The 17,500-nt window shown below is 47.9% G+C and overlaps 3 protein-coding genes across 5 annotated transcripts in view; 1 reads left to right on the top strand and 2 right to left on the bottom strand.

The window, feature by feature from the left end:
• Positions 1–2,891: 2,891 nt before the first annotated feature.
• bub1bb (BUB1 mitotic checkpoint serine/threonine kinase Bb) lies at positions 2,892–5,840 on the bottom strand. The gene is made up of 9 exons (XM_062470010.1): positions 5,711–5,840; positions 5,310–5,475; positions 5,147–5,206; positions 4,901–5,045; positions 4,603–4,799; positions 4,315–4,484; positions 3,994–4,187; positions 3,815–3,912; positions 2,892–3,584 (listed from the first exon to the last, which is right to left on the bottom strand). The coding sequence occupies exons 2-9, from the start codon at positions 5,447–5,449 to the stop codon at positions 3,299–3,301; spliced, it is 1,290 nt and encodes a 429-aa protein (XP_062325994.1). The 5' UTR covers positions 5,450–5,475; positions 5,711–5,840; the 3' UTR covers positions 2,892–3,298.
• A 297-nt stretch (positions 5,841–6,137) lies between these two features.
• zfyve19 (zinc finger, FYVE domain containing 19) lies at positions 6,138–10,887 on the top strand. 3 transcript variants are annotated; one of them, XM_062469995.1, is made up of 12 exons: positions 6,138–6,370; positions 6,453–6,574; positions 6,670–6,723; positions 6,816–6,979; positions 7,598–7,920; positions 8,045–8,150; positions 8,306–8,381; positions 8,418–8,548; positions 8,909–8,985; positions 9,143–9,244; positions 9,404–9,561; positions 10,367–10,887. In XM_062469995.1, the coding sequence occupies exons 1-12, from the start codon at positions 6,317–6,319 to the stop codon at positions 10,446–10,448; spliced, it is 1,449 nt and encodes a 482-aa protein (XP_062325979.1). In that variant the 5' UTR covers positions 6,138–6,316; the 3' UTR covers positions 10,449–10,887. The 3 variants fall into 3 exon arrangements, with proteins under 3 accessions (XP_062325979.1, XP_062325976.1, XP_062325977.1); XM_062469992.1 differs by having other exon boundaries at positions 8,306–8,548; XM_062469993.1 differs by having other exon boundaries at positions 6,673–6,723; positions 8,306–8,548.
• A 1,029-nt stretch (positions 10,888–11,916) lies between these two features.
• Positions 11,917–17,500, bottom strand: part of ppp1r14d (protein phosphatase 1 regulatory inhibitor subunit 14D) — a 7,677-nt gene continuing 2,093 nt past the window's right edge. The window contains exons 4-6 of the mRNA XM_062470085.1: positions 12,827–12,907; positions 12,457–12,489; positions 11,917–12,352 (exon numbers count right to left, since the gene is read on the bottom strand). Of these exons, the coding sequence (XP_062326069.1) occupies positions 12,284–12,352; positions 12,457–12,489; positions 12,827–12,907 (183 nt within the window). The 3' untranslated portion in view covers positions 11,917–12,283. The remainder of the gene's footprint in view (positions 12,353–12,456; positions 12,490–12,826; positions 12,908–17,500) is intronic.

Raw genomic sequence — 17,500 nt, forward strand, 5'->3', positions numbered from 1 at the left:
CACTACTACTGTACCAGACTGTACCACTATTACTGTACCACTATTACTGTACCAGACTGTACCACTATTACTGTACCACTATTACTGTACCAGACTGCTCATACTGTAAAGAGAGGAAACAGCAGAAACGTATCAGTGCTAAGATGGTTTTCCTCTAAACTAATGCAAAGCAAACAAAAGAAAGACTTGCAGATTAAAAGACCGCAAAACGAACATGCTTTGGGCAAAATCTAATGTGTGGTATTATTGAAACAATTTTCATGTAAGCTCTATAAGAAGAATAAAAATGCTACATGAAATCCACCAGAGGAGCCACAAGGCTTGACACTGTTTTGAGACATTTGCACAACAATGATACCGATTACACCCTCCAGGGATTGGCAATCCCCTCTCCCATCCCCTCTCCCATCCCCCACCCCTCCCCCCCCCCACCACCTCTGTTGTGATGGTTGTTATTATGCATATTGATTGACCTGCCTCCTATGTCATCCCTCCAGGGCCTGTCCTGTGTGAAGGGCAGAGGTCCCTGTGTCCTGTGTGCAGGGCAGAGGTCCCCGTGTCCTGTGTGAAGGGCAGAGGTCCCTGTGTCCTGTGTGCAGGGCAGAGGTCCCCGTGTCCTGTGTGCAGGGCAGAGGTCCCCGTGTCCTGTGTGCAGGGCAGAGGTCCCTGTGTCCTGTGAGCAGGGCAGAGGTCCCTGTGTCACATCTGAAGGTGCCACGTCCCTCTGCCGCACGTCACGGGCCAGCGTCAGAGTCCCCCGCAGCCGTGACACACCTCCTCCTGCCCCCCAGGGGGCGGCCTGACGGACAGGTCGAGTCAGAGGTCCTGGAGGAGGGAATCTCCCATCATCAGAAAAGGCCCCCAGACGCTGCTGGTCCTGACAGGATCGTGTGGTTCTACTCTGAGCCCGGGCAGACCTCTATTGATCATCGTACTTCGATTCCACGCTGTTACAGGGAACCCTTCCAGTGAGGTATCTATTGAGACAGCGATTAAGACGCCTGTTGAAGCAGCAGAAGCTGCAGTGCCTTCTCCCTCTGTGGTTCAGACAGGTCTGACACGCAACATGAGGCTGCTACAGGTCTGACACGCAACATGAGACTGCTACTGGCCAAACACAACACTGAGACACAATTTAGATCAACTGGGGGGCAACGACCAGGGGGCCCCAGGGATAAAGCCAGCTTGACCCTCCTCAGTAGGTTTACATTTAAATGAAAGCCCTTGCTCCTCATAAAGACACAGCCATAATAGCCTCCCATTTAAATACAAGCCATTGTGTTGCCTGTGATGATGGCTGGTTAGAATTCAGACAAGCAGAGTCTTCGTTTTTCAGTGATCTGTGGTTAAACTGACAATTAAAAGCATCAGAAAATCCCCCGGTCGTCAGAACGAAAGTCAGATTAAAGACATTGCAACTAAAAGGACTCACATTTATAGATAAAAAGTATCTAAAGAACAGATTTTATCTCTGACTGGGTCTGTATTGGACTACATCCCTGTTCTCCCTGTGTTCTACTGGACCAGTTTAGTTAGCCAATAAGATGAACAGGATCTCAACAGCAGAAAACCTAAGACAAGTATTGGCCTAGATTAAGAATTTGCTGTTAACTGGTGCATGTAAGTACAAGCAGACAAATAGGTTAGGAGCACTGACTGTGAACGAAGTGTGTTTGTCCATCAAAACAAGAAGACAAAAACCATCCTCCAAGGGCCACTCCAGAAGGCTGTTAAGCACAGGTAGCATCGCGCCGCAGCAGAGAGCCAGGGAGATCCTGCCTCAAGAATCATCTGGCTCACTTCCTGGTCGCTTTCATGGAATTACATTTTAATATGTTCAAAGGGAACGGATGCTACTGAGAAAACAATCTGAATCAGCTAGCTACATGACTCCAACAGCCACGTGTACATTTGTTTCTAAAATCAGATATTCTCTAAGAAACCATCTTATCTTCTGAGGACTCACCCGTTGAGAACTGCAGTCTCACCCGGCCTGTTCTGTACTTGCAGTGTATGTCAGGTGGCTGAGCGGTTAGAGAATCTGGCTAGTAATCAGAAGGTCGCTAGTTCGATTCCCGGCCCTGTCAAAGGATGTTGTGTCCTTGGGCAAGGCACTTCACCCTACTTGATAAGAGCGTCTGCTAAATGACTAAATGTATGTTCAGATGAGTCTTCCTGTTGTCCAAGTGCCTGTTCATCCTAGCTCCTCACTCTCCCTGGCTCCACAGCCTTCTGTCAGCAGTGCTGGTCTCACTGGGCTTAGCAGCTCTGCTCCCACATCCCAGAGGGCCTGGATTTAACTTGCTAATGAGCCAGGCACCTCAGAGTTGGGTGTGAAGCAGATCCTATCACTGTGGATCAGGCCTACCTAACTCCACCAGCGCTCCTCAGGACTGTTCCAAAACATTATGATTATATCATAGATCAGTCACCCTTACTGAGGCAAAACATTGCCCTCTAGTGATACATTAAGCCACTTCGTTAGAATAATTGAGGTATTTTAGTGGCATCATGTATTTATGAATTGAGCCCCTCTTAGAGCTGCTTGTGTTGATGCCTGTGACAGCCCACCAGCCTGTTCCTCCTGTAGCTCCAGCAGGGTGGGGCACAGCAGTTTCGTTCTGCCCCATTAGAGGTTTGAAGGACATGAAGATAAATATCAGAGGAACACATATGAACTGAGTGCTCCATTCACACACTCCTGAGCGCCCCCTGCTGATGGTGTGATACACTGCACAGCAGTCTTCACCCAGCATGGATAATATTGTCATTTGTTCAGAACATATACTACACATTTCACCACAGACAGGAGATTAATTAAACTTACCCTGTTTCTAACAATAGTCTGTTTTTAAACATGCAGATATTCACAGCCAGGAAGACAAGTTAAAGTAAATGTGTTTTATTAAAAGCAAATTCACATCAACTACCAGGTAAACTTGTGAAATGAGCGATAAAGACTTATTTCAGTAACATGAATAATCTACTCAACCTATTCATGCTACAAGCCTTTTCAACAACCATATATTTGAACAAATATCCCCACTGGCATAGAACCTTTTCATGTAGTCCAATTGCTGTAGAATGCACCACAAGGTTTCCCCAGGCACTATCTTGCACCAATACAGTTCATTCAGTTTGTAAAAAACTAAAAGCACAAACAACCATATAAAGATAACAGACAACTAAACACGTAACAACGATCCAAACATACCGACCGCTAACCCTAGTGAGCTGCTCTGAATGAGAGAGTCTGGTTGGAGGACTAGAGGCCTGTGTGCCAGGGAGCAGCGCCCGCTCAGCCTTCCCTCCCTGACGGCTCTGCGGACGCTCTCTGCCGGTAGCGCTCCGCCCGCAGCTCCTCGAAGCAGAACTCGGAGGCGCCGCTGAGCAGCAGCTCCTTGCAGTACATGCTCTGCTCCTGCGCCCCGCTGCTCGCTCCGCTCTGCGCCCCGCCGGACGCCCCGCCGGATGCCTGCTGCTGCTGGGAGTGCTCCTGAAGTCTCTTCAGGGGCGTCTCTTCACGGCACGGCTTCCGAGCAGACAACACAGAGTTCACCGCAGGGTTGATCTTACACGGAGTCCTGGGAGAGGGGCAGAAAGGGAGAGCTGAGCACAGGGAACGTGAGGAGCACAACACACACAGGACGGGCATCCAGATCAGGGGGGGATTTGGGGGAGCGTTTAGTCACCCAGTTGTAAAAAAGGAATATATTATTCATTGTATGATTCTCATTAAAAAGCTGCTAACTTCAGGAGTTAAGGCCCTAATAAATGAACGAGGAGAAATGATGTCATTCTAGTAGCCACTCACATGGCTGGAGGCTGGTCTGACTCCTCAACGAACGGCTGGAAGTTGGGCTCGCTGGGAGGAGCCACGACGACGTGGCCAAACCTGGACCTCTGAGGCATCTGCAGAGATCAGCCACACGTCAACACCCATCCTCCTCTCAGGCTGTCATATCATCCCCCCTAGCTTAGACGGTTCTGTACCTTAATGCTGCTCCATTTCTCTGGCCTCTGCTCGTTCTCCTTGGCCCTGGACGTGGGCGGAGCCATCCACGACTCTAACCTTGGTTCTGCCGGCGCAGCGCTGACCGCTCGGTTCTCATCAAAAACCCTGAAGCGAGTGTTGGAGCCGCTCCCGGCTGCAGCTTCTCCCTGCGACGACAGCCCACTGGACTTACCTGTCAACAAACACAAACAGATGGGTTCATCCGCTGCAATTAAACCCACTGCGATGGAAAGAGTTCTGTGTTGGTGAATCACTGTGTGAGCTGAGACAGAGAGGATGAAATATTCAGGAGGGCTTACCGCTGAGAGCTGCACCCACTCTGTTAATGGGTGCAACAGCCTTCTTCTTGCCCCTGTGCTTGAGGTCCACCAGAGACATTCTCTCCTGTTCCTTGACTCTGGCAGCATCCTCCTCATCCTCCTCCAACATGCCTGTCATCACCTGCCTGGAAACACGGGCCTGCAGACCTCTGTGGATCACAACGCAACCAACAAACAGTCTAACTGGAAGATTTAATCATTTCAGCTAAAGAATACATCAAGTCACAGTGAAGGTTGTGTAGCGGCTGCTGTGTCACAGTTACTCACTTGTGAAACTGCTTCAGTTTCTCCAGAGGTTCAGCATGACACCTAAAGCCCTCCTGGAAGACTGTGTCTGCCTTGCGGTAGTTAGCCTGTTTCTCATACTCCTCTGACCAGGCAATGTAAAAAGACGCCTGCATTGTGCCAATCCCCTGGGCTTGCATGTACCTGTAGACATCCAAAGGTTCTGGACAGTTCTCCGCCTATGACAGACACAGGTATGACGGACTCGATTGGTGAATAAAACCAGCTCTTTTTTTTAACTATGTCAAACAAACTGAGAAATACTCAACGTAACACTTACAAATTTAATCCACAAGTCAACATAGCGGACATCGTTGTGATATTTATTTTCCTTGGTAAAGCGCATCACCGCTCGCTCCAACAGCACGCTAAGGTTACTTTCCTTTCCCCCCTGAGGAAAGGTTTGCTCGGTCCATTTTACATACCTGTTCAGGATAGAATATGGTTAAGATCAAGGAGGAAAATACAAGTGAATAAATTATTTCCTGAATAATGTCAGCAGTGTAATGTTAGTTAATTTTGTTACCGATCCCAAACATCAAGCGGGTCGTCCCCTTCATACAATCGCAGTTCAGACTCAAATGCCCTGCAGAGATAGGAAAAGAACATTAGCATTTGTTTGAAAACAAGTTTGTCAAGATGTTGCCCCGAGCCAGTTGCCCATCAAATCTTAATCTGCATGTCCGTACTGTTTGTGTTGGTTAGTGGCCGAGCTAAAGCCCTCCTGGAGACTGAGTGCCTGGTTTAAAGCAGCAATAGCTCGACCCCCTTTCAGAGGCTGGATGTTCTCTTTGCACAACTCCCAGTCTGCGTCTCCTCCTTCGGCCATCTTTGGTGCTTATGATAGGAGCGACGCTGTTCGGATGTAATAAAGATAGCTACATTTAGTCAAGGACAAGAATGAAATTCACAGTGTTGTTTGAGAAGAGACAGCTAGCTGCCTACTGATACTAGTCAGCAATGAAACAAGTAATGGAAACTATAAATGTGTAGTTTACTGCCTGCCAGCTAGCTAGACATATTAGCTTTAGCATAAGAAGCTAACGTATGTCCTCGGTAGTAATCGAGTTATCCGAGTAAAGACTCTTACCCGATGAACTAAAATATATTGCACAAATTGTTAAATAAAAACAAAATCCGTTTTCGAAAGGAGCAAGTTGGATTGTCTGCTGTGTCTTATGTTGCTGGTCTGTGTATTTTGAACAGGAGCGGTGTGACGTTCGAAAGAGATGATTGGACGGGGTGACTCTGGCTTGCAGGCGTCCCTGGATTGTGCTGCGTTCATCAACACAATTTCAATGCGAGACACGTTGCTAAACATCAAATGTTCTTTCTTTAGCAAACTAAACAGATATAACAAACACAATAAAATACAATGATAAAGAATGAGACGCATCGTTTAGTTATGACGACTCTATGGAAAGAAGGAAGTAGTGATAGAGGTTCTTTGGTTGCAAAACTCTGCAAAACGTTGATGATGCTGAATGATACCCTACGTTTAACGTTCTCAATGAAAATCAACTTCCTGAACACTTCCTGGTTAACTTCCAGATGAATTTAGCAACATCATAGAGAAGTCAGTGTATAAAATGCTTGGCTTCGTGGATACACCATTTTCATCGACCAAGTAACATAAAACAGTGGCAGAGAAACAAGATTAGCAAGCCTCTTTACTGTCGATTATTCATGCAGCGAGATGAACAACCGTTGTTATTGTTGTGCCTCAAAATTTTCACTTTTCAAGAAAGAGGTTTGTTTGAATTGTCAACATTCAACATCTGACATTGTGGCTGCATGTTATGATCATATAATTTCTTCTTTCCCCTTTCTAGTTGGGTTGTAAAAGTTGCGGTCGTTCTTTTTGCTCTGGATGTCTTACTTACAACGCAGTGTTGCCTCGATATGGCAACACTCAGCAGAAGGTCTGCAAACAATGTCACGGAAACCTCACAAGGTGGAGTGAATACGAAGTGCCGCAGTACCTTACAATGCACTGTGATATTGATAGCTAGAATCCTGGCTTTCTTTTAACTGTTTCCTTCTTTATAGTAGCGAGAAACAAAACGACGCTGCAAAATGGTCCCCACCTGAAAACTACAAAAAGTGAGTAGGCCTGTAAGCCCAGCTACAGACAGTAGCTTGTCAGTATATTGTCAGGAGATCTCAACAACCCTTGTCTCATGGTTGATTATCAGACGGATTGCTGCTCTGGAGGCTAAACAAGGTCAGCCAGGGAATGGAGGCATTGGGAAAGCCAAAGCAGGCCCAGCCGTCCCTCCCATACCAACCAGAGGCTTAAGTAAGGAGGACTGGGCTATCGCTGAGAGGCTGCAGAGGCTGAAGGACGACACTAAACCAAGTAAGCTCTGTCTAGACCAGCCTCTCAAACCCTCTCAACATATTTACATTTAGTTATTTAGCAGACGCCCTTATTACAGTAAGTACAGGGACATTCCCCCCCCAGGCAAGTAGGGTGAAGTGCCTTGCTCAAGGACACAACGTCATTTGGCACGGCTGGGAATCGAACTGGCAACCTTCAGATTACTAGCCCGACTCCCTCACCGCTCAGCCATCTGACTCCCTTCTGATATTTATATATACTGTTGGTAAATGATTATTACAATTCTTACTAATTAAAAAAATTGATTTTGCTTTTAATTCATCATGACCGAAACGCCAATAGTTACGCTTCCCATGTTGACGAAAGACCAACTGACTGTGGGTGGGGGTTGGGGGGGGCGCAAAAATATTTGAGCTATGCAAGTGGGCCGCGAAGTGGAAAATATTTTGAATGGCTGTTTTAGATGTTTCCCTCTTCCAACACACCTGTTTAAAAAGAACAGGTCTTGAAACAACTTGGCCGGCAGGGTTGCCCCGAGGACCGGGATTGAGAGAGGATGGTCTGGTACAGCTGTAGTCTTGCTTATCATAACGAAACACAAACACCTATGTTTTCCCCTCACCGTCTCCTTACCAGAATCCATCCCGTCAGATAAGGAGATAGAGTCCCGCCTAGCCGCCCTGAAGGCCCCCAGCCAGCCAGTTCCCTCTGCAGGGGAGATGGAGGATCGCCTGGCCGCCCTGAAGGCCCCCAGCCAGCCAGTTCCCTCTGCAGGGGAGATGGAGGATCGCCTGGCCGCCCTGAAGGCCCCCAGCCAGCCAGTTCCCTCTGCAGGGGAGATGGAGGATCGCCTGGCCGCCCTGAAGGCCCCCAGCCAGCCAGTTCCCTCTGCAGGGGAGATGGAGGATCGCCTGGCCGCCTTGCAGGGCAGGCCTCTCTCCTCTCAATCCCCTCCCCCTGTGAGCTCCCATACACAGTAAAACCTCAGACACTAACTCGTAGACCCTGTTAGGATGTGCACTGCAACCTTACGTTCAACTGTTCATTCATGCATATATCTTTATGACCACTTCCTGTATGTAGGTACATAAGCCGCCAGATAACCGGACCCAGACAGAACAGGCCAATGATCTGATAACACAGATGTCAGAGGAAGTCGCCATAGACAACAATCAGTCGAATCGTGATGGTAAAGACTCTAGACTTCAAAATTGTTGTGTTGTTATGTCAGACACCGATGCTCAATCTATATCAATGCCTTCAAACAGACACAACTTTGACCTGGAGCCATGTTCTTTTCTCACACACACAAACCATTTTGTCTCTGCTACGTTCTGGGGTTAGACTGCCCTCTGAACGACCTGAACAAGCGAGAGGGACTGGAGGAGAACCTGGACGAGGGCCCGCACGAGGCCAGGAGGCTGGAGGCTGAGGGGAGGCTGGAGGCTGAGGGGAGGCTGGAGGCTGAGGGGAATCGCCTGCTGGCTGAGGCCGTGGATGAGCTGAGGCAGGACCGGGCCTCCCAGGAACACGTCCTGCAGATGGCCAAGAGACTGGCTCAGCTGAGGGGACAGGACCCTGACAAAGGTAGCTGAAACCCTTGGAGGAAACGTCCTGTCAGTACCGGTGGTTTGGCTGCAGTTGGTGATAACTGAGACGGTTCATGTTGCTCGACAAATGTTTCATGTAAATGTATTTCTATACGATTATTACATGGCCCTGTGTTGCTATGCTCATTTGTCTGTCATCCCTGATAAAATGTGCAGTTTCGATAGGCATCAAAAAAAGTGGCAAAGAATGCAAAGACGTTTCAGAATGTAAAAAGTGAATGTGAACAGACTTTTCAGATAAGTGTGAACGCCTCAATGCAGCCACATCTGCGTACTTGTTAGGTGGTGATGTGTCAGCCCTGTTCTTGTCATGTCCTCTCACAATGCTGCTGTCTAGTCACCCTGGAGGACTTCCAGCACCCAGACAGCGAGGAGGAGTCCGAGGAGGAGGCCATGGCCAGGATAATGAAACAGGTCTGGGAGTGTTCACCCACTCAACTTGCCAATCAGATGCATTACCTGGGATCACCACCAGGAGCCGCTGTCTTTCCATTTGATTAAATCAAGGTGAAAGCTCCCTGTTGAGAGAGCCGTGTTGATGTTTCTGAGCGTGCTGTCATGTTTACTGCAGCTCACTGAGGAGGCTGCCCTGGACGAGTCCAGTGGGTACAACATTCCTCCAGAGCACAGCGGCCCTAGGAACACCGAGAAGAAGGCTGCCAGCAAGACACCGGTAACACAAACACACAAACACAAAAATCTTACTACATGAACACATGGATCTACCGGGAGGGGGTGGGAAGGGGGGTCCAGCAGCAGGTGTTTGTCAGGTCAAGTGTTTGTTTGGTCTAGAGGTTGCATCTGCTGAATGAACATGTATGTTTTGTTCCAGGCCGCAGGTCCAGGCCCCCAGACCAAGCCCTCGCTCGTGGCTCGTCAGGACTCTGACTGTGACGACGAGGAGCTTCCCTGGTGCTGCATCTGCAACGAGGACGCCTCGCTTCGCTGTCACACCTGCGACGGAGACCTCTACTGCAACCGCTGCTTCAGGTACACCTGCTGCTAGCTCTGCTGCTGCTAGCTCTGCTGCTGCTAGCTCTGCTGCTGCTAGCTCTGCTGCTGCTAGCTCTGCTGCTGCTAGCTCTGCTGCTGCTAGCTCTGCTGCTGCTAGCTCTGCTGCTGCTAGCTCTGCTGCTGCTAGCTCTGCTGCTGCTAGCTCTGCTGCTGCTAGCTCTGCTGCTGCTAGCTCTGCTGCTGCTAGCTCTGCTGCTGCTAGCTCTGCTGCTGCTAGCTCTGCTGCTGCTAGCTCTGCTGCTGCTAGCTCTGCTGCTGCTAGCTCTGCTGCTGCTAGCTCTGCTACAGGTACTGCTGCTAGCTCTGCTTCAGGTACACCTGCTGCTAGTTCCGCTGCTGCTAGCTCTGCTGCTGCTAGCTCCGCTGCTGCTAGCTCTGCTACAGGTGCATCTGCTGTTAGCTCTGCTGCTGTTAGCTCTGCTGCTGTTAGCTCTGCTGCTGTTAGCTCTGCTGCTGTTAGCTCTGCTGCTGTTAGCTCTGCTGCTGTTAGCTCTGCTGCTGTTAGCTATGCTACAGGTACATCTGCTGCTATCTGTGCTGCAGGTACAGCACTGCTAACACTGTTAAAACACAACTGAAGTACTGTTGTGTTCTGCAGAGTGTAAATCCCTGGAATGTGGAAATACATGGATTTGCTCAAATGTTGTAGTTGCATACTATTTTACCCTAAAGCCATGACCTAGATAAATCTAATCGCAGCCTCTGCCACACTGCTGAACGGCAGAGCTGTGTATGAAGGATCCTTTAGGATTAATTCCATTTCCTCTCCATCTCCTCCCAGAGAGGGCCATGATAAATACGACAGGAAGGAGCATCGCACGGCCAGCTACACTGCTCCTCGGAAGACGAAGAACAGGACGTGAGCTTGCAGGCCTGGGGAGTCCCAGAGTGACAGTCTGGTTCTGTAGGTGGGACTGGGCACTGTACAACCCTTCTGGTTCACAGAACACTGTTCTAAATTCAACCTATTGTTCATAGCCGGTGCAGAGCTGTAATCATGTTGCTACGTTAGCATAATGCCAAGTGGAGTTACGGATCAGTGATGCAGAATAAGGCTGTATCTCTGTAATGTACCCTAGATTCATCTAATGCTGTAACAACAGTTAGTGATTTTAAACTGTCGGGTAATTGTCAGATTTGTCCTGTTAATGTGTAATCGCTCAAATTAATCTTTTGTTTGCCAATTTTAATATGTGACGTAACTCTAGTTTACTCACATAACATGTTAAATATTGTATTTTAACAATACTCGAATCTTATGGATTTTATTGGAATTCTTCTAAATAAAGTCTGGTAGCTGGACTGCTTTAGTTGTTGTATCTGAGTGGAACACGACTGATTTCATATTCATAAACTGGCTAAGATCTTCTAAATTTAACAATATTGTAACAGCCTCTCTCTCTCTCTCTCTCGCCCCACATCCCTCCCCACCTCTCTCTCTCACACACACACACACACACACACTCACAGTTTCTGGTGTGAGATGATGTGCATCCCAGACACTGTCAGCATGTCACTAGAGGCCCAGAGAGGAGCCCGTATAGAGGGATTACAGAGAGCTTTGTTTTCTTTTGGCAGGCAGTGCCTCTGTTGTAATATGTGTTTGGCTGAGACACAACATCACTGCTGCCCTACATCTAGTGTGTGATGTGTTCTAGATCTATGATGACGTGTACCAACAAGCTGAGATTTCAAATAACGAATGTGAGCCTGTCTTTTGATTTTTCAGGCTATCCGAAAAACCCATTGCTGGCACAGGAATGGCACAATAATCATTAAACAAGGCTCGTCTTTATTAATATCGGTAAAAGTGCGCAAAGGACAAATTACCTTAGTTTTAAATGGACGAGTGTTACAACCCAAATAATATTCTGTGGTCTAGGGAACAGGGAAATTCTTTTGATTTATTCGAAGTGAACCCTCAGCCAAAAGCCCCTCCTAGTGTGATGTAGAGATGGGGCCAGAGAGCAGTTTCATCAGCGTAAATAACGGTTGTGCGAGCTGAGGAGGCAGAGCCGTAATGAGGCTAACCTCCAGGGGTTTAGTACATTAAGGCCCAGATGGTCGTTTTTACCTTGTGTTTGTCTTCTCTGGGCAGGCCTGACGCTGTGATCACACACAGGAAATGGACGGGGATAATGGATGTGCTTGGAACCGGCCGCCTCCCGGCTTAGTTGTGTGTGTGTGTGTGTGCTCCCGAGGTGCCTGTCATTTCCCATCAAGCCTCATGTGCAGAGATGGGAACACTCAAGTCGATTTTACTGGTAGGTTGAAAAAATATGAATTTTATGAATTCCACGTAACCTTTGCGGATACCTCCTCTTTTGAAAATGTGTTTTATTTTATTAAGATACAACACTTATCTGAGCAACAATATTATGTACAGAAACAGGCAACCAAAAATGTACAGTCTTGCACAAAAACATTCCATGTGAGTAAGAGACAACTTTCAATTATACCACTGGTGCATTGTATGTATACTTGTGTATGAGGGAGTCAAGAAGTTAAAACTGTCCATAAATAAGTCATAAAAAACGCTAATAACTAACAACCCCTCTCGTAATGGACCCCTTTCTGCAGGGAGAGGGTCCAGTCGTGTGTAAACTGCACATAGACATCCTGACTACCAGCTAACGGTGACCTGTGGAGGAGCTTCACATTGTCTACATTCTTGATTTGACCTCGATTCATTTGATCGTTATTTCTTCAAAGGGCCAGACATTTTCCGAAGGCCCTTCATTCTATAAAGCAGCCCGTTGATAAAGTCCTGAGGGGGAGGAAGAATGCATGTTACAACTGTTTCTCAAAAACAGAAATACCAGCGTAAAATCACATACATAAAAAACCTGACGTCACAGAAACTTGCCTCACCTCTTTTGGCTTGCCACACCCAAGCAATAACTCCTGTAAAATACCAAGAAACAAACAGGTTTGAGGAATGGGAATTGAACAGGAATGGACATTGCTCTCTTGCCTCAGACATTGTGTAAAGACAGCTTGGGTCAAACATTGCAGAAATCCCTTATCCCGTACAATCGGACAAGCCATAATGTCGATCACTGGATTTCTCCTCTCTTGTTGACATTCAGTACACATGAAGTATGTTTCTATTCATGCTGTCAGTGGTAAGATGTTTGGGGTTTTGATACGGTGGTCAGGGTGAAGGGTACGGCTGTGCCGCCCTTCTACACAGCCGAGGTTTGGTGTCCTTGTGTCTCCCATGACAACCTGCTGTACTCACATGCAGTCTGGCTCTCTGCTCCTCGTCAGGCAGCTCCAGAAGCTCATCTATGTCAATCTCTAGTTCTGGTATCTCTTCCTCCTGGAGAGACAGAGAGGGAGGGAGAGAGAAAGGGAGATCATCTATTGAGAGGCAGGTGGTCTAAAACAATAAGAGCTGTCCTTCGCTAATCCCTGAAGTACAATAACATTCTCATGGACACTGGAACCTTGTTTGTTTACCACACAACAGCAGCAAGCAGGGCTCTCTGCCTTGTCCAATTGCTGTTTTCCATTCACTGAGGCCCCCTGTCGCACCCAGGGAAGTGAACAGGGTTGCCCACCGACCCAAAACATTGAGACAGACCAGACTTGCCACACCAGCAGAGATCGCACAACAAAAACAATACTTATAGTGTGACCAAAAATACAAGTTAGAGACACAGTGTTTTCCCTGTTAGCAGTCAAGCTTTGGCATTCATGATGATGGGGATTCTGCTTGCAAAATATGCAACTGACGTTAGGCAGTGTACAGTTGAGTAGGGTTAGGAAGACTGAGAGCAGGAGAATAGCCTGGCGCCATCTGATTTCATGGGTGATTAGCCTAGCTGCTATTCTGTTCTGTGATCCGGGAAGTTGTGATTCCTTTCAATCGGAATGATCATTTAATTGAATAACACATCACAGCTCCAAAGTGTATTTCACTGAGAGGTCAAATGATTTTTGAGGTAGAAAAGGAGCTACTTTTGGATGGAAATGTATAACCAAGCTCTGCCAAAGAAATCTCATCAGCTCTTCAAACTGTTAACCCAATCTTGAACCCCCCAGAGGACTGGGGGGTTGCAGACACTGCACAACCCTGAGATGTAACTGATCACCTGACAACCGTAAAGAAAGATTAGATGATGATACAGCACAGTGACTCATCTAAAACAAATACAACGACAAACCCAGTCCGTTCATATCTGGCCCATGTCTCCATGTAGGACAGCATTTGCAGAAGGAAATCATGATGGCTACTCAAGGCCACGGAACAGTGAGCAGTAAAATATCTGGAGTCAGCAGGAGAACTTTCACGACTTGACAAGTGGGGCCCTTTAAAATGAGTATTTTCCAGTCTGGTGGTTTTAATGGCTTTAATGGCTGCCCTAGTGAACACACACACACACACAGGTAGGTTTCTGGAAGAGAAGAGAGCTAATCAACAAAGGAGATGCTGAGTGGTGTAGGAGATCTATGGCCCTTCGGCCCAGCCCAGCGCTCCTGTGTGTCCCTCTCATATCTACTGCCAGGTCTGGCTGTTTGGGATTCTGCAGGCTGGTGTTTCTCTTCAGGAGCAGGGCTGTGCCTGGCTGCTGGTGTTTCTCTTCAGGAGCAGGGATGTGCCTGGCTGCTGGTGTTTCTCTTCAGGAGCAGGGCTGTGCCGGCCAGAGACCCAGCGATGCAGGGATCCTTCTTCTGCCTGATCTCAATCTGTTACCAGCAAGACTGAGCATCAGGACATTCAAGCAGAAAGTATGCCAGGGAACAGCACTTTAAACGTAGGAGATTCTTGTTCATGTATAAGTGGATGTTCATCAGCACTTTATATTTTTGTGTTTTTTAGTTTGTTTATTTTTACAGTGAAGAGAAATTCTATCATGATCCTGAGCTGAAAATGAACTTTTGAAGTTAGGAGAAGGAGAACAACAGTATCCAGGAATAAGAGCCGACAGCTCCTTTATGCCACAGGATTTTGTCAGGATGTGATGATATGGATATTTGACAGTTTGAAGACCATGCAAACAGCATAAAAGTACATTGCTAATAGAACAGAGTTTGTTAGACTTTGTGTATCATTAGCGTACTGGAGTCAGCAGTGGTCACACTGAGCTGCAGGAAACATGAAAACCATACACTGTTGTTCCTGTTATTGTCTGAGATGTGTAACTAGGTTAGCCAGACCAGACTGTGTTTGCATTCAGAAGGAGGAATCGAAAGTTAGAAGAGTCTTCTCCTAGGAGTTCTGCCTCGTCACACTTTATTTTATTTCCTTTTATGCATGAGCTGTAGACCAATCAGAACAATCCATAACACAGAGTTCAGAGGTCACATGCCTACCTCTCCTCTGGGGATTGGCTGTCGTGTCAGGATGACTTATCAAGCTGTCAGCTACTTAAGTATAATTACGGTAATGATCGGGCTTTATTACATTCAATAAAAGCTTACATGATTACATGATTATTACTTTGAGGAATGTCCACCTTTGTCTTCATTGTGTTTGTAAACAAACACGCTACTTAATTTTTTCCTCACAAAGGTGAAGTCGGTGACATCCAGGAGCGGCCGAGGTGACGCCCAGCGCCCGTAGAGCCCGGCAGCGTGTGGACGAATTAGAGACGTCGCTGAATAATGCAGCCAGATCCACAGGAGGACAGACTGTAAAATGCTTCCCCGGAGACGCATGCAAAATTCAACACTTGAGCTGACGCATGTGGACAAATCATGGCCTCCATGATCACAACAGTGGCAGGTGGACACCCATAGTGTCTATATGTCCATATGTCTATGGGTGTCCACCTGCCCAACCAAACCTCATCTGAACTCGATTCTGCCGAGTCATCACTTGAATCCGACGGGAAATTCAAATCGTTAATATCATATTTTTTTAAATGTGGTGTTAAGGTAAGTGGTGTTACGGTAATGAGGTAAAAATGTGTGAGGCACCATCATCACCACATAAAAGATGATTCTAGTGTTACACGTGCTACGGCTATCTGTTATCATCTCATCAATCATGCAGGGATCCCATTCTACAGAAATAAAGAGCCTTTCCTGTGAGGGGTTCCTCCTCCAACCCTGGTCCAAACAGCCCTGCACACCCCCCTTAGCCCTCCCACAGCCTCTGCCCTTTCGCTCAGGACAGCGCAGATAATGTTAGATTACATCAGTCAAAGATTAATTTGTGTGGGAAAAAGGGGATGTTTCTGGTTGTAATAAGTGTCCCTTCCTGTCAGACGTGAGGAGGCTGGGTGTTAAAGCTGTACTGCAGCCCCCCTGCTCCCTCTTAGGAGCTCTGCGATTCAGGCCTCGCTCTGCACACCACCCCCTCTGAGATATATTTGCATGTATTACCAGATGGAAGAAGTAGCTGGCGGTTGATAGAATGAGGCACAGGAAGAAGCCATGCTTTGTGGAGTTTATGTTTAGGAAACAGGGGAGCTGCAGTGTTTAAACCCTGGGCATGGATCTGGGAGCACACAGATGTTTCTTAAACATGTTTAAATCCAATTCCCTGCATGTATCTCATACTGGCTTCCTGGTAGGACCCACTGGGAGAAGCCTCAGCTGATTGGAGGAGCTGGCTGTCAGTCACCGACTCGTCTTAGTGGAGAGAACGCGATCCTGTTGAACCTGATGCCCTGCCGGCTTCAGTCTCCCTGCCCTCTGGTGACGATCCTCGGAGGCCGGCTTACAGACTGGTGTCACTGGCCAGCGCCATCTCTTCACCTGGACTTCAACACATCACTATGTTTCCCAGAACCACTTTCCTCTAGGCTCTGCTGTCACTGGGATGCACACATCCACGCTCCACATTCACACCACGACATGCCTCTCGTGCCCTCCACTGTCGCCTGGCATCCTGAGACCATATGGAGGGGCTTTCTTGGCAGAGGAGGACAGGCTGGTGGGCAGCGACCATCTGGGACGCTCTGCTTAAGCCCCTCCGGATGATGTTCCTCTCCAAATGAGAAACCTCATCCGCCGCCCTCCCCGTCACAGCATCCAAGCCGGGCTGCGACGCTTGCTGTCATCCGACCCACATCCGACCCACATCCATCAAGCTTCCGATCCCGTCCCTCTAACTCCCCTCTGACGTGTTTCCTGCAGGCTGACACATCCATTCCCCTGTTGCCATGGCATCCCAAGGGAACGCCCAGCAAATTGATGTGTCGAGGCTCTGACATAACAGACTGACATGACAGAAGCCCACCCTTCAGGAGCTTCAGTTACCTGCGAGGCTCCCTGCTGTGGTCACAGCGGTAAACCTCTCATGTTCTCAGACAGGCTCAGACAGCAAACCAGCAAGGAAGAAGGTTTTAGCCCTGTCTGAACCTGTGACACAGTTGGGGGGCAAGATGTTTACATCCTCCTGCTCAGAATAAGCCTGCGTGCTTCACGAACAGAAAACATCACTGTGTCAGGGCGATGAGTGTTCCTGCTAGATATTGTTACCTCTTGTCAAGTACAAAGCAAAGTGATGCAATGTAGAAGTGATGTAATGTTATGTAAAATACTCTTGGTGCCGTGAGAATTCAAGGTAGGGTTTTATCTTATCACTGGGCAGTGTTACCACCCTGGAGCAAACTGCAGGCTGACACAGCAGCCTTTCCATACACCTCCAAGATGTTCCGGTCAAAAGAATTGGCAAAGCAGTCGCAGCAAGAACGTTAAAACAAATCTGTGTCTCCACACCCACACCTGTTTTCAGTTCTTCCAATGTCACCATCGCTCTCTCTCCCCCCACACACACATCATCGCTCTCTCTCCCCCCACACACACACCATCGCTCTCTCTCCCCCCACACACACACCATCGCTCTCTCTCCCCCCACACACACACCATCGCTCTCTCTCCCCCCACACACACACCATCGCTCTCTCTCCCCCCACACACACACCATCGCTCTCTCTCCCCCCACACACACACCATCGCT

Source organism: Osmerus eperlanus, chromosome 9 (assembly GCF_963692335.1).
Source record: "Osmerus eperlanus chromosome 9, fOsmEpe2.1, whole genome shotgun sequence".
Classification (NCBI taxonomy): Eukaryota; Metazoa; Chordata; class Actinopteri; order Osmeriformes; family Osmeridae; genus Osmerus; species Osmerus eperlanus.

Bases quoted from the DNA above. Each gene is read 5' to 3' on its own strand.
- zfyve19 (XM_062469992.1), top strand. From the start codon at position 6,317: ATGAACAACCGTTGTTATTGTTGTGCCTCAAAATTTTCACTTTTCAAG. The intron at 8,986-9,142 runs GTCTGGGAGTGT...TGTTTACTGCAG, and splicing joins TGGCCAGGATAATGAAACAG to CTCACTGAGGAGGCTGCCCT. The intron at 9,245-9,403 runs GTAACACAAACA...GTTTTGTTCCAG, and splicing joins AGGCTGCCAGCAAGACACCG to GCCGCAGGTCCAGGCCCCCA.
- bub1bb (XM_062470010.1), bottom strand. From the start codon at position 5,449: ATGGCCGAAGGAGGAGACGCAGACTGGGAGTTGTGCAAAGAGAACATC. The intron at 5,207-5,309 runs GTACGGACATGC...CTATCTCTGCAG, and splicing joins GCCACTAACCAACACAAACA to GGCATTTGAGTCTGAACTGC. The intron at 4,800-4,900 runs GTAAGTGTTACG...TGTCTGTCATAG, and splicing joins TTGACTTGTGGATTAAATTT to GCGGAGAACTGTCCAGAACC.